This window comes from Moschus berezovskii, chromosome 10, assembly GCF_049115385.1.
Source record: "Moschus berezovskii isolate FMDL1 chromosome 10, NW_MosBer_1.0, whole genome shotgun sequence".
NCBI lineage: Eukaryota > Metazoa > Chordata > Mammalia > Artiodactyla > Moschidae > Moschus > Moschus berezovskii.
In genome coordinates, this window is record NC_142469.1 from 12,777,152 (window position 1) to 12,791,850 (window position 14,699).

Sequence of the window (14,699 nt, forward strand, 5' to 3'; positions counted from 1 at the left end):
TATACATCTCTGTCACACCCACTCAACTCTGATGTTACAGCAGGAAAGTGGCCACAGAATATAGGAATGCCAGTTTGCCGATGCCTGACATAGACTGCACACAAAGAAAACATTTCACTTAAACACTCACTGGTTGCTGGACATGTGGATTCTTTCCAGTTCTGTGCTATTATGAAAAAAGCTGCTGTGGAATTTTCATATATATCTTCGTGTGGACATTATATCCATTTCTCTTGAGCATATTCCTTGAAGCGTAACTGCTGGATCACATAGTTTAACAAATTTAACATTTTCATTTCAGTTCAATTCAGACCTGTCCGACTATTTGCGACCACACGGTCATAAAGCCTGCAAGACGCCAGGCTTCCCTGTCCATCACCAACTCCCAGAGCTCGCTCAAACTCATGTCCATCGAGTTGGTGATGCCATCCAACCATCTCATCCTCTGTCGTCCCCTTCTCCTGCCTTCAATCTTTACCAGCATCAGGGTCTTTTCAAATGAGTCAGCTCTTCTCATCTGGTGACCAAAGTACTGGAGTTTCAGCTTCAACATCAGTCCTTCCAATGAATATTCAGGGATGATTTCCTTAGGGATGGACTAGTTTGATCTCCCCGCAGTTCAAGGGACTCTGAAGAGTCTTCTCCAACAATACAGTTCAAAAGTATCAATTCTTCAGCACTCAGTTTTCTTATGATCCAGCTCTCACATCCAAACGTGACCACTAGAAAAATCACAGTTTTCACTATATAGACCTTTGTCAGCAAAGTAATGTCTGCTTTTTAACATGCTGTCTAGGTTGGTCATAGCTTTTCTTCCAAGGACCGTCTTTTAATTTCATGGCTGCAGTCACCATCAGAAGTGATTTTGGAGCCCAAAAAAATAAAGTCTGTGACTGTTTCCCCATCTATTTTCCTTGAAGTGATGGGACCTGATGCCATGATCTTACTTCTTTCAAGGTTGAGTTTTAGGCCAGCTTTTTCACTCTCCTCTTTCACTTTTTTCAAGAGTCTCTTTAGTTTATTTTCTGCCATAAGGGTGGTGCCATCTGTATATCTGAGGTTACTGATGTTTCCCCCTGCAACCTTGATTCCAGCTCAACCTTTTAGGAAAGTTGAAAACGGCTTTTCAACCCAGCACACCATCTGACATTTCCAAGAGCAGTGTTTGAACTTTCTAGTTTCTCTGGATCTGTCAATACTTGGATAGTATCTGGTTTTTATTACAGCCATTATGAACTGAATGTAGGTTTGCCCCAAAATGCACAGGTTGAAGCCCTAACCTCCAATGTGATGGTAGCTGGAGGTGGGACTTTTGGCAAGCAATCAGGATTAGATCAAGTCACAAGCAGGACTCCATGGCATGATCTGAGTGTTTAGGGTAAAAGGAAGACAGGGTCAGGTCTCTGACTCCCTCTCCTTCCCCCAGTCCCCATGTGATGACACAGCAAGAAGGTAGCCCTCTGCAAGTTGAGAGAGGAACTGAATCTGTTGGCACCATGATCTTATGCTTCCCAGCCTCTACAACAGTGAGAAATACAAGTCACCCAGTCTGTGGTATTTTGTTACAGAACCTGAGTTGAGATAATCATTCTAGTGGGTATGCAGCAGTATCTCACTAGGGATTTAATTTGCATTTCCATAATGATTAACAATGTTGAACATCTTTTTGTGTGCTTACAAGCAATTTAGGAATCATTATTGATGAAAGTATGCTCAAATGCTTTGCTCACTTTTAACTGTTTGTCTAATTGGTGACTGGAAAGGATTGTTATATATTCTGTATACAAGCCTTATATGACACAGGATGTGCAAACATTGTGTCTGTGGCTTCATTTTTTAAACTGCCTTTTGAAAGGCCTCATTTTTAATTTTGATAAAGTAGAATTTATCAAGTTTTCTCTTACTTGCACCTCATAAATTTTGATATGCAGTATTTTTATACTCATTCAGTTCAAGCTGAGGAGGGAAGAAGTGGTTAGAAGGAAGGCAACAGACCTAGTCTAAAATATTACACACTAACCATTGTCCTTACCAGTCTGAAAGTACAGATAGTCCTCTGGTTGATTTCCAAAGCACTGAAGTTGTTCTTTTGTCAATTCTGTATTGCTTTTTGGGGAGAGGCTCTGTCAACCATCTTACTCAGCCATGTGTGAAGTCACAATCCCACCAGATCATTCACTCTTAACAACATGGAAGTACGAATTATCCCTTCTCATATACACAGTGCTATGGACTGTTTCTGTCTCCCCAAAATTCATGCACTGAACCTAACCCCAGTGTGTTGGCATTTGAAGGCGGGAGGTAATTAGGTCATCAGAGTGGTGCCCTTGTGAACAGGATCGGTGCACGACAGAAGGCACATGAGAGCGCCTGCTCTCTCTCTCCTGTGTCAGGACACAACAGGCAGACCAGCATCTGTAAACCAGGAAGCAAGTCCTCACCAGACTCCACACTGTCAGCACCTTGATCTTAGCTTTCCCAGCTTCCAGAACAGACAGAAATAAAAGTCTGTCGCTAAGCTACCTAGGCTGCAATGCTTTTTAAATAGCAGCCTCAACTGCTGCTATAAGACAGTAGACAGTATTAAAAAGTGGTCACATTCTGGATAAATGTTTTTTATTTTTTTGCCACACCTGCAACTAGTAGGATCTCAGATCCCTGATAGGATCAAACCCGTGGACATGGTAGTGAAAGCCTGGAATCTTAACCACTAGGCCACCAGGGAACTCCCAGATTCTGGATAAATTTTGAAAGCCAAGCACAAGAGAACATTACACATATTTGATACAACTTGTGAAAAAATAAAGTCAAAGATGGTTTCTGGACTGAAGTAACTCAGTAGTCAAGGCTATGGTTTTTCCAGTAGTCATGTATGGATATGAGAGTTGGACTATAAAGAAGGCTGAGTGCCGAAGAACTGATGCTTTGGGAAGTGTGGTGCTGGAGAAGACACTTGAGAGTCCCTTGGACTGCAAGGAGATCCAATCAGTCCATTCTAAAGGAGATCAGTCCTGGCTGTTCATTGGAAGGACTGATGTTGAAGCTGAAACGCCAATACTCTGGCCTCTGATGCAAAGAGCTGACTCATTTGAAAAGACACTGAGGCTGGGAAAGATTAAGGGCAGGAGGAGAAGGGGACGACAGAGGATGAGATGGTTGGATGGTATCACCAACTCAATCGACATGAGTGAGTAAACTCTGGGAGTTGGTGATGGACAAGAAGGCCTGGCGTGCTGCAGTCCATGGGGTTGCAAAGAGTCAGACATGACTGAGCAACTGAATTAACTGAACTCAGTTGCTATTCACTGACCACCAGGAAATGTATCGAATATTAAAAGCTTGAGGATCAAAGTTTGAGATGTGAACTTTTTGGTAGAAATCGTCAAGTGGATCACTGGAGACGGATATGAAGTTCAAGAGAGGTCTGCAGGGCAGTGACACCTGCTCAGCACTCATACGTCTCACACTCCTACCATGGCGCAGAGGCCCTGCTCCAGCACCACCACACACGCGGAGAAGTCAGAGAGAAGTGAAGGGCCCTCAAGGTACCATGGAACGATTCACAAACTACACAGCAAGTTCAGAATAACTGTATAAAGTCCAGCTACAAGTGTTCAGCAACTAACCAACCAGGAGAGAGGAGAAATGTCCTAAAAACTCTCTTGTGTGTGTGCTAAGTCACTTGGGTCATGTCCGACTCTTTGCAATCTTATGGACTATAGCCCTCCAGGCTCCACTGACCATGGGATTCTCCAGGCAAGAAAATTGGAGTGGGTTGCCATGCCCTCCTGCAGGGCATCTTCCTGACCCAGGGATCGAAACTGTGTCCCTTACGTCTGCTGCACTGGCAGGCGGGGTCTTTACCACTAGTGCCACGTGGGAAACTCTCTTAGGTACTCCAGAATGCCTGCCACAGGAACAGTTTTAAAATAGGATGGGGAAGCAGGCAGGGCACAACCTTTAAACGAATGACACGGCCTGAAAATAACACATAAAATGATTAGAACTAAACAGGTCCAAGATGACCGATGAGTCAGTCCACTTCCACTAGACCTTGAGTCTCAGCACATGCTCACTGAAACCTATAAGCAGACTAAGTCACAAACCCACAAACACCGTGTTGGTTCTTTTTTTTTTATTGGAGGCAAATTACCTTACATCATGGGAAATGGATGGGGAAACAGTGGAAACAGTGTCAGACTTTATTTTTTGGGGCTCCAAAATCACTGCAGATGCTGATTGCAGCCAGGAAATTAAAAGACGCTTACTCCTTGGAAGGAAAGTTATGATCAACCTAGATAGCATATTAAAAAGCAGAGACATTACTTTGCCAACCAAGGTCCGTCTAGTCAAGGCTCTGGTTTTTCCAGTGGTCATGTATGGATGTGAGAGTTAGACTGTGAAGAAAGCTGATCGCCAAAGAATTGATGCTTTTGAACTGTGGTGCTGGAGAAGACTCTTGAGAGTCCCTTGGACTGCAAGGAGATCCAACCAGTCCATTCTAAAGGAGATCAATCCTGGGTGTTCATTGGAAGGACTGATGCTAAAGCTGAAACTCCCAATACTTTGGCCACCTCATGCGACGAGTTAACTCACTGGAAAAAGAGTCTGATGCTGGGAGGGATTGGGGGTGGGAGGAGACAGGGACGACAGAGAATGAGATGGCTGGATGGCATCACCAACTCAATGGACATGAGTTTGAGTGAACTCCGGGAGTTGGTGATGGACAGGGAGGCCTGGCATGCTGTGATTCATAGGGTCGCAAAGAGTCGGACATGACTGAGCGACTGAACTGAACTGAATATATTGGTTGGTTTTGCCATACATTGACACGAATCCGCCCCAGGTGTACATGTGTTCCCTTTCTTGAACCCCCCTCCCACCTCCCTCTTCCCCATATCCTCCCTCCAGGTCATCCCCGTACACCAGCCCCAAGCATTCTGTATCATGCGTCGAACCTGGACTGGTGATATGATAATATACATTCACATATGATAATATACATGCTACAATGCCATTCTCCCAAATCATCCCACCCTCACCCTCTCCCACAGAGTCCCAAAGACTGTTCTATACACCTGTGTCTCTTTTGCAGTCTCGTATACAGGGTTAAGGTTACCATCTTTCTAAATTCCATATATATGCGTTAGTATACTGTATTGGTGTTTTTCTTTCTGGCTTACTTCACTCTGTATAATAGGCTCCAATTTCATCCACCTCATTAGAACTGATTCAAATGCATTCTTTTTAATGGCTGAGTAATACTCCATTGTGTATATGTACCAAAGCTTTCTTATCCATTCGTCTGCAGATGGACATCTAGGTTGCTTCCATGTCCTGGCTAATATAACCAGTGCTGCAATGAACATTGGAGTTTATGTGTCTCTTCAATTCCGGTTTCCTCGGTGTGTATGCCCAGGAGTGCGATTGCTGGATCATATGGCAGTTCTATTTCCAGTTTTTTGAGGAATCTCCACACTGTTCTCCATAGTGGCTGTACTAGTTTGCATTCCCACCAACAGTGTAAGAGGGTTCCCTTTTCTCCACACCCTCTCCAGCATTTATTGCATGTAGACTTTTGGATAGCAGCCATTCTGACTGGTGTGAAATGGTATCTCATTGTGGTTTTGATTTGCATTTCTCTGATTATGAGGGATGTTGAGCATTTTTTCATGTGTTTGTTAGCCATCTTTATGTCTTCTTTGGAGAAATGTCTGTTTAGTTCTTTGGCCCATTTTTTGATTGGGTCCTTTATTTTTCTGGAATTGAGCTGCAGGAGCTGCTTGTATATATCAGTTGTTTCATTTGCTATTATTTTCTCTCATTCTGAATGCTGTCTTTTCACCTTGCTTATAGTTTCCTTTGCTGTGCAGAAGCTTTTGATTTTAATTAGGTCCCATTTGTTTCTTTTTGCTTTTATTTCCAATATTCTAAGGCTGACCATAGTATTAAAAAATTGGGTGCTGGCTCAATCCTGGAAATCTCTGGCCCTTCCTCAAATAGCGAGCCTACCCCTCCCACTACTCATTATCCTAGGAAGTTACCCGCCCCTATAAAACACCATCCCATGCCCTGGGGCTACTCTTACCTGCTGAGAAGACACACATTGTCTGTGCAGTGTGTTTCTCTTGAAATACATCCACTTCTTAGCTGTCACTGTGGCTCTCACTGAGTTCTTTCCATGATGAGACATCAAGACCCTGAGTTTCGTTAAGTCCTGAGACCAGGTATATCATGATCTCAACTAGAAGATCATGGGTACAAGCCCCAGTCTGGGTCTCGGCTGGGTTCAAGCCTGGATGTGTGGGTTCAAGTTCAAATCTGAGGTGCACGGTTTCAGTTTGAAACCTTCTTGGTCAATCTTATTTGTCCCAGTTCTAACTCACCTAAATATGCACACACTTGGCAAACTCTATTTCCACTACAGAATTCCTTAATAGCAAAGAGTGAGAATTTATTAAATACTCTACGTGGGGTTGTTTGAAAAAGAGCATCCATAAAATCGAAAACAATGCAGTATACATACACCCACACCCCACACACATATATACAAGAGTCTCCTAGCAGCAGTACTGGGAACAGCCAAATGCTAAACAAGCCAGCTGATCACCAATAGGAGCGTGGATAAACCATGATACAGGGTTCAGTTCAGTTCAGTCGCTCAGTCGTGTCCGACTCTCCGCGACCCCATGAATCACAGCACGCCAGGCCTCCCTGTCCATCACCAACTCCCAGAGTTCACTCAAACTCATGTCCACAGAGTCGGTGATGCCATCCAGCCATCTCATTCTCCGTCGTCCCCTTCTCCTCCCGCCCCCAACCTTTCCCAGCATCAGAGTCTTTTCCAATGAGTCAACTCTTCGCATGAGGTGGCCAAAGTATTGGAGTTTCAGCTTTAGCATCAGTCCTTCCAATGAACACCCAGGATTGATCTCCTTTAGAATGGACTGGTTGGATCTCCTTGCAGTCCAAGGGACTCTCAAGAGTTACAGTGAAGTATTACACAGCAATGGGAATCAACAAAGTACTGTTACTTGCAACAATGTAACACTGAGCACTAAAGAGGCCAAATAGGAAAGGACACACAGGATATGATTCCATTTTTATGTACACAAAAAAGACAGCCAGAAAATCAGCGTAAGAGGAGACAGGGCCACTAGAAGGAAGTGATAGGACAACTACAGACAAGCCAGCACAACAGTCTTGAATACCCCGGCTCTTGGTTTGGGCTTTCCCTGTGTCTAAACCACCCTGCACTCATAGCAAAATCAAAACATGCATAAAGAAAAATGATTAAGTAAAAGGAAAATTCACTTGAAGCTAAGGAAAGTAGATGGTGAAAGAATTAAAACTAAAAATTTCAAGAACGGAGAAGAGAGAAAAAATTTATAATAAATTACAATAAATAGAATTTAAAGATAAAAATTAATTTGAGGCCAAACAGAACTCAGATAAAAGGCTAAACATATACAGAGGAGTTAAAAGATAATAAGAGGCTCAAATGTGACACTAAAACAGAATCAAGGGCCAAAGACCCAGGCAAGGAGAGCTTTAAAAGAAGATATCAAAGAAATCTGAAGCAAAGATGAATAAACAAAAATATTCAAAAAGAAAAGAAAAATGAGTCAAAGTTTCTGGTGTGGGCACAACATCCTCTGATGAGACAGTCTTCTTCTGAGTACAGGGTCACCACGAGTACAGGCTAAAGGGCAGAAGTAGGCAATTCACCAGCTTCCCAGGTGGCACTAGTGGTAAATAACCTGCCTGACAATCAGGAGACATGAGACGCAGGTTCAAGCCCTGGGTCAGGAAGATCCCCTGGAGGAGGGCATGGCAACCCACTCCAGTATTCTTGCCTGGAGAATCCCATGGGAAGAGGAGCCTGGCGGGCTACAGTCCATAGGGTTGCAAAGAGTCGGATATGACTGAAGTGACTAAGCATGCTCGCGTGTACACACACACACACACGCTATTCTACACACACACACACACACACACGCTATTCCACACACACACACACACACGCGCGCGCGCGCTATTCTACCCTCTCAGCCTTCTGTGACCTCCAGGAAGCTGTGTCTTTGTAGGCAGCTTCAGTTAACAGAGCCTGGTAATAACGAATCAGCAGCTGCAGTATCCGCAGCAGGATTCACTTCCACAAAGTTTCCAGAAAAAAACACCCAATGTTCTATTAATAAAACAGAAGTTTCTTTAACAATGTAGTTTCAGGACCTCAGGATCAGGACATATCAGCAGGGTATCCACACATGGAATCATCTTCATGACAATGTTAAGATGTTATTTCCCTTTCCACTAGCAGTTACTACATTCTTTACCCCCTAGCACTCACCAGCGCGGGGCACTTGTAATCAGGAAAGTACCCTTAAGCAGAAATAATTCTGAGGTGCCCACCCATGAGTGCTCATCTGTTTAAAGTTCTGTTTAAGGAAGTACACATACAGCATTCTTGTGAGAACCACTCATGCTATTTCAGTAGTGAGCTACACTAGGCACTTTTTCTCAAATAGTATCATTTTTGCTTGAAAGAACAAAGGACAGAAAAGCAACAGTAATCCAGATTGGAGTACTAGGCAGACTCTCTCAGAAATGAACAAAGTGAACCTGTCATTTCAAAGAAAGTAAGTGACAGTATTTGTTACTAGTGATAAAACTTGAGGTCTCAAGAGAGAATCAGAAATTTTGGGGAAACCTGAATCCAGCACCTTGAGCCTTCCATCCTTCCCATACATAAAGTGCTTCTCTGATAAGAAGAGTGGTGATGTTAACAGAATGCCAACGTAAATCAGAGTCTCTCTGGATGTAATCTAGTATTCCGTATTATTTAAAAGGCTGCCAGGTGATGTTTGAAGCTGCCCCAGAGGTTCCAGGCTAAGCATTCCCATAGGTAACAAACATCCCCAGAAGAGCTTATTAAAAGACAGCTCACTTAATGGTAAGCAGCTCCAGCTTAGGAAACATTATAATAACATTATATTAATGTCCATTCTGGACTAATCATTCACTAACAAGGTGATCTGTAACATCCTGAGATATCAATTCTTCACCAGTAAAATGTAGAAAATACTTCCACAAAATGACATTCCTGAAGATCAAAGCAAACGTTGAATGTGAAAGCCTTGTACAATACCTGGCAAAGTCAGGCAACGAAAATGTGTTGGTATGTTATGAGAGATTAGATGAACGACAGATTCTCACAGAAGGGAATGGATAAAATAGCACTTTGGATTCTCTGGAGTCTGTGTGGCACTCAGGGTGCAGGAGAAGAGAAGTAATGAGCAGTTAGGTACTATCGAGCATTTCTAGGAAACAACTGGGCTTGAGGACAGTTACCATCTCAGAAGCTATGATTCTTAGTTGTAGGTCATCATCCGAGTCAAAGATCTATCAATCATAGTGAAAATGGAATTAAGTAAGTTTATGACAACAACCATTAATATTATTAAATTAAATCCTCTTGCTTCGATTCCACAATCAGGAAATCTTTTTTTCATAATTTGGCTTCTCATGCAAAATCCTTTCCTAGATCAGTGACTCCCCTATCCCAAAGTAGTCTCTCACTACAATCCAATTTATACAGAGAATCATACCCTAAATCCCTAAGTCATCTTGTTTATAAAGATTAATTTTTCCCTATGCATTTAAAATGACAATAGAGACACACTATCCTTAGGAGGATTAAGAAAAATTATCACAAATCATTTTCTGTAGACTTAATTCTCTCTATAAAACAAACTGGAAAGATTGCTGAATTAACACTCCAGTGTAAAAGTCTTTGTACCCTTGACTATGATGGATCAACCCAGTAGCCTCTAGGTTCAATGAAAAGATAGGGTTCATACTCCTGAACTGCACCTAGATAAAATCCGGCTTATCTTGTCACATTTTGCAAGACAAATGCAGGTTAGTGTCACAAAGAGACAGGCCCCACCCACAGAACTGTTTTGATGAGGGGATTTATATCCTGACAAACTAGAATCAAGATTGCCAGGAGAAATCTCACAACTTCAGATATTCAGATGACACCAAAATGGCAACCCACTCCAGTATTCTTGCCTAGAGAATCCCAGGGATAGAGGAGTCTGGTGGGCTGCCTGCTGCTGCTGCTAAGTCACTTCAGTCGTGTCCGACTCTGTGTGACCCCACAGCCGCCAGCCCGCCAGGCTCCCCCATCCCTGGGATTCTCCAGGCAAGAACACTGGAGTGGGTTGCCATTTCCTTCTCCAATGTGTGAAAGTAAAGGTGCTCAGTCATGTCTGACTTGTAGCAACCCCATGGACTGCAGCCTACCAGGCTCCTCTGTCCATGGGATTTTCTAGGCAAGAGTACTGGAGTGGCTTGCCATTGCCTTCTCCGTCAAAAAGTCTACAAACAATAAATGCTGGAGAGAGTGTGGAGAAAAGGGGACGCTCTTGCACTGTTGGTGGGAATGTAAATTGATACAACCACTATGGAAGATGGTATGGAGATACCTAGTCGGACACAACTGAAGCAACTTAGGAGCAGCAGCACCCTTATGACAGAAAGCCTTTGTTTTTTCTTTAGTTCCTCTTTAGGAACTAAAAAGCCTCTTGATGAAGGTGAAAGAGGAGAGTGAAAAAAGCTGGTTTAAAACTCAACATTCAGAAAACTAAGATCATGTCATCTGGTCCCATTACTTCATGGCAAATAGATGGGGAAACAGTAGAAACAGTGGCTGACTTTATTTTCTTGGGCTCCAGAATCACTGCAGATGGTGACTGCAGCCATGAAATTAAAAGATGCTTGCTCCTTGAAAGAAAAACCATGACAAACCTAGACTATGTATTCAAAAACAGAGATATCACTTTGCTGACAAAGGTCCATATAGTCAAAGTTTTTCCAGTAGTCATGTATAGATGTGACAGTTGGACCATAAAGAACGCTGAGCACCGAAAAATTGATGCTTTAGAATTGTGCTAGAGAAGACTCTTGAGAGTCCCGTGGACTGCAAGGAGATCAAACCAGTCCATCCTAAAGGAAATCAACCCTGAATATTCACTAGAAGGACTGATGGTGAAGCTGAAAATCGCCACCTGATGCAAAAAACTGAGTCACTGGAAAAGACCCTGATGCTGGGAAAGATTGAAGGTAGGAGGAGAAGGGGACGACAGAGGATGAGATGGTTAGATGGCATCACCAACTCAATGGACATGAGTTTGAGCAAACTCTGGGAGATGATGAAGGACAGGGAAACCTGGCATGCTGCAATCCGTGGGGTCGCAAAGAGTCGGACACAACTGAATGACTGAACATGCACGCAGTAAATTTGTAACGAAAAGCAAGAGTCTGCTTCAGCATTTCAAAAGGTTTCACTTAATCAGTCAAATATAAATTTTCTGATATGTATTTAATGTATTCATTAGAAATAATGAATTCTTTATTAAAACACCATAAAAATATTTCTAAAATCTATACCAAAGAAATAGAATTTCACAGGTCCTGCAGATTTTAGATAGGTACGAGACAAAGTTAGAACCAAAGCAGCTAAATTAAAATACAATGACAACCTTGAAAAACTCATCCTATCAACAGAAACTTCTGCAGATGTTTTTTCAGTGTCCTACAAAAATTTTTTTCAACCTCTTGATTCACTGCTGACCAAAAAAAAAAAGGATATCCCTTTTCTAATTCAGCACTTAAACGTTTTTAAAAAGCACATTTACATGTTTTCAAAGAAAAATCTTGGGAAGCATTTAAGTGGTTATTATAAATAGCTTCTCTAATCCAACACTATGGAAGGAAGAGAGGAAACAAACAAGGGCCCAGATCACCATGCTGTGCTGTGCTTCGTCACTCAGTCGCGTGGGACTCTTTGCGACCCCATGGACTGCAGCCCACCAGGCTCCTCTGTCCATGGGGATCCTCCAGGCAAGAATACTAGAGTGGGGAGCTAAAATCCCTTCTCCAAGGGATCTTCCTGACCAAGAAATCGGACCAGGGTCCCCTTCATCGCAGGTGGATTCTTAACCAGCTAAGCAACCAGGGAAGCCCCCAGTCCCCCATGACTCCCAGATTAATAGGCTCTGTGGAGTATAAAAATGGAGAAGGCAATGGCAAGCCACTCCAGTACTCTTGCCTAGAAAATCCCATGGATGGAGGAGCCTGGTAGGCTGCAGTCCGTGGGATCGCTAAGAGTCGGACACGACTGAGCAACTTTCACTTTTCACTTTCACACATTGGAGAAGGAAATGGCAACCCACTCCAGTGTTCTTGCCTGGAGAATCCCAGGGACGGGGGAGCAAAAAGGTGATACTGCAAACTCCCAGACAGTACACTCTACTACTGCCAATACTCAGAAGAAATTTCTGGAACACAGATACTCAAAATCAACACTTCAAGTGGGAAAGTGGTAAGGAAGGTTAGCAAACAATGGTATTAGAGGCAGAGAGCTGAGACTTAACATGACTAAACCTCTACAGAAATGGGCGGCAGGTGAACCTTAATGAAGCAAAGTATCTTACAGAAGCTTCAGGATGACTAGGTGAATTCTATACTACTTACTTCTGGTGCTGAAACAGTCATTTCAAATGCAATATCAAAATTTAAAGTTTATATGTAGCTTTAGTCTACAGGTTGGAGAGCAGCCAAGACAGGAAATGAAGTGGAAATTTACTCACTATAGTAACCATACAGTACAGTGTCCTCGATCTGTCTGCTGACGTTCGCATTGGCCCAGTCCTAGGACAAAAAGGAAACAACAGAAATATTAATGAAACATCTAATTGCTTAATAGTTATACTCAAGTCTTAATATGATCGAGTATCACTTTAAAATGTATCAGTGACACTGACAGGTATGGTCTGTGCCTTCGAGAAGTGAGGGACAGATGAGTAAAAAGACAACTGCATTAGCAGGTAAATGTGAGCAAGCGTGAGCAGGTGGTTCTGAGGAAGGTCATGAGATGGAAGTTGACTGACTGTCAGAGGTGGCTTCTCAGGGCAACTAAACAGGATCTGAAAAACACAGCAGGAAGGAGGGAAGATGGTGAAGGCACATACGTGGAGAGTCTGAAAAACCTGCAAAGAAGCAAAATACAGACTCACTAGAGCTTCTGGAAAAGGAAGAGAAAACAGGTGAGTGAGAGAGGGAAGGGGGCAGGTGTGAGGACTTACGAGCCACCTTAAGTACTCTGGCCTCTGTCGGGAAGGCAAAGGAGAGCAGTGGCACACTGCTATACAGAGTAACAGGTAGGATTTGTAACTCAGAAACAAGATATTCAGCATAATATACATTTTTTTTTAAATACCGAAAAGAAGAGTAAATTAAACTCCTTTGCATTCAACCCAATTTTTTAAATTAGTAATTTAATTTAGAAAATTCAAATTAATCTAAAATTTTTAAAGAACTACATTAATTAATTAGAACTGAGGTATAATAGCAAGTCTTTTTGAATACCCTAATTTTACGCATATAAAAAATTAAACCTGGAGAGTCTATGTGACTTGCTATTAAGTAACAAGGCTCATTTTAGTATTCAGGTCAATTCTGTTCCATCAGCACTTTAAGAATCCCACTCACAAGTCTTTTAAGGCAGAATAGTAACATTTAATTATCCTAAAATAATTTAGGTTTTTCTTTTTTTTCCCTTTTTCACTTATAAACACCTGCAACAAGGATCTATGAATTTCTAATTGAAAAATGCCTAAAAGAACAAAAGTGTGGAAAACTCAAATTTAGCATTACAGATGCAAACACACAGTGCACAATAAAAATACTATTTCTCTAATAGCAATGAAGACTGTGAAAAACTTAAAATAGGATAAATTCTCAAATTATGTTAGCTGTATAAAGAAACAAGTAACTACAGAATATGAAGAAGATCTAAGTGAAAAGTCAGCATTTCCACATGAAAAGGCTGTAAATACCAAATCCATGAAACTATACATTGCCAATCAAAATCCCAACAGCAAGGACAATGCTCTGACATGGTGATTCTAAAAGTCATCTGGAAAACATACAAGCAAAGAGCTAAGAAATTTTTTGTAAAAGACCAACAAGCAGGGATTTAACCAATTACCAAACCTTTAATAAAGCATGAAAATCTATTATTAACATCATAGTGACCTTCCACTTACCTAAATGGCAAGACTGAAATCATTAAAAATATCCAGCAATGGCAAATGTGGAGGAAAAGCCATCTACACACAGTAATTAGTAAGAAAGACAGTCCATGATGTAGACCATTTTTGCTGGAATCTGTCCTAAAAAGATTCACACAATCAGGACAGATATCATGCACAGGAATGTTTCGAAACAAGTTGTCCTGCCCACTGAACAATCTCAAGACCTCTGGAGGGATGCCTGGCAGCTCGCAAGCCCAGAACGCCCCCCAACAGCAGGAGGGTGATCCTCCCCTCAGTCACTCATGGGACCAAGGGGCCCAGAGGCACGGGGCGCCCAGCCCCTGCAGCGTCCCAGGCCCACACACAGCGGGTATTCCAGCTCGCATGGGGGGGCACAAACGACCACAGTGTAGATCTACCTGAGGCCACTCTTCTGCCTGCCCCGCACTTCAGGAAAGCTCACCACGTCACAGAATGGGAAGCGTGTAAGAACGTGTGGACCTGCTGACCTGAACGTGTGGACCTTATTCCCATAAATCACAGCCTCCACCAATCAATGCTGATTGATCTTTCTTCACCCGACAATATTCAGGGTGG

The 14,699-nt window shown here is 42.5% G+C and overlaps 1 protein-coding gene across 1 annotated transcript in view; it reads right to left on the reverse strand.

Moving 5' to 3' along the window:
• LMBRD1 (LMBR1 domain containing 1) overlaps window positions 1–14,699 on the reverse strand; it is a 151,453-nt gene that overhangs the window by 107,852 nt on the left and 28,902 nt on the right. The window contains exon 3 of the mRNA XM_055433898.2: window positions 12,657–12,717. Coding sequence (XP_055289873.1) covers window positions 12,657–12,717 — 61 coding nt within the window. The remainder of the gene's footprint in view (window positions 1–12,656; window positions 12,718–14,699) is intronic.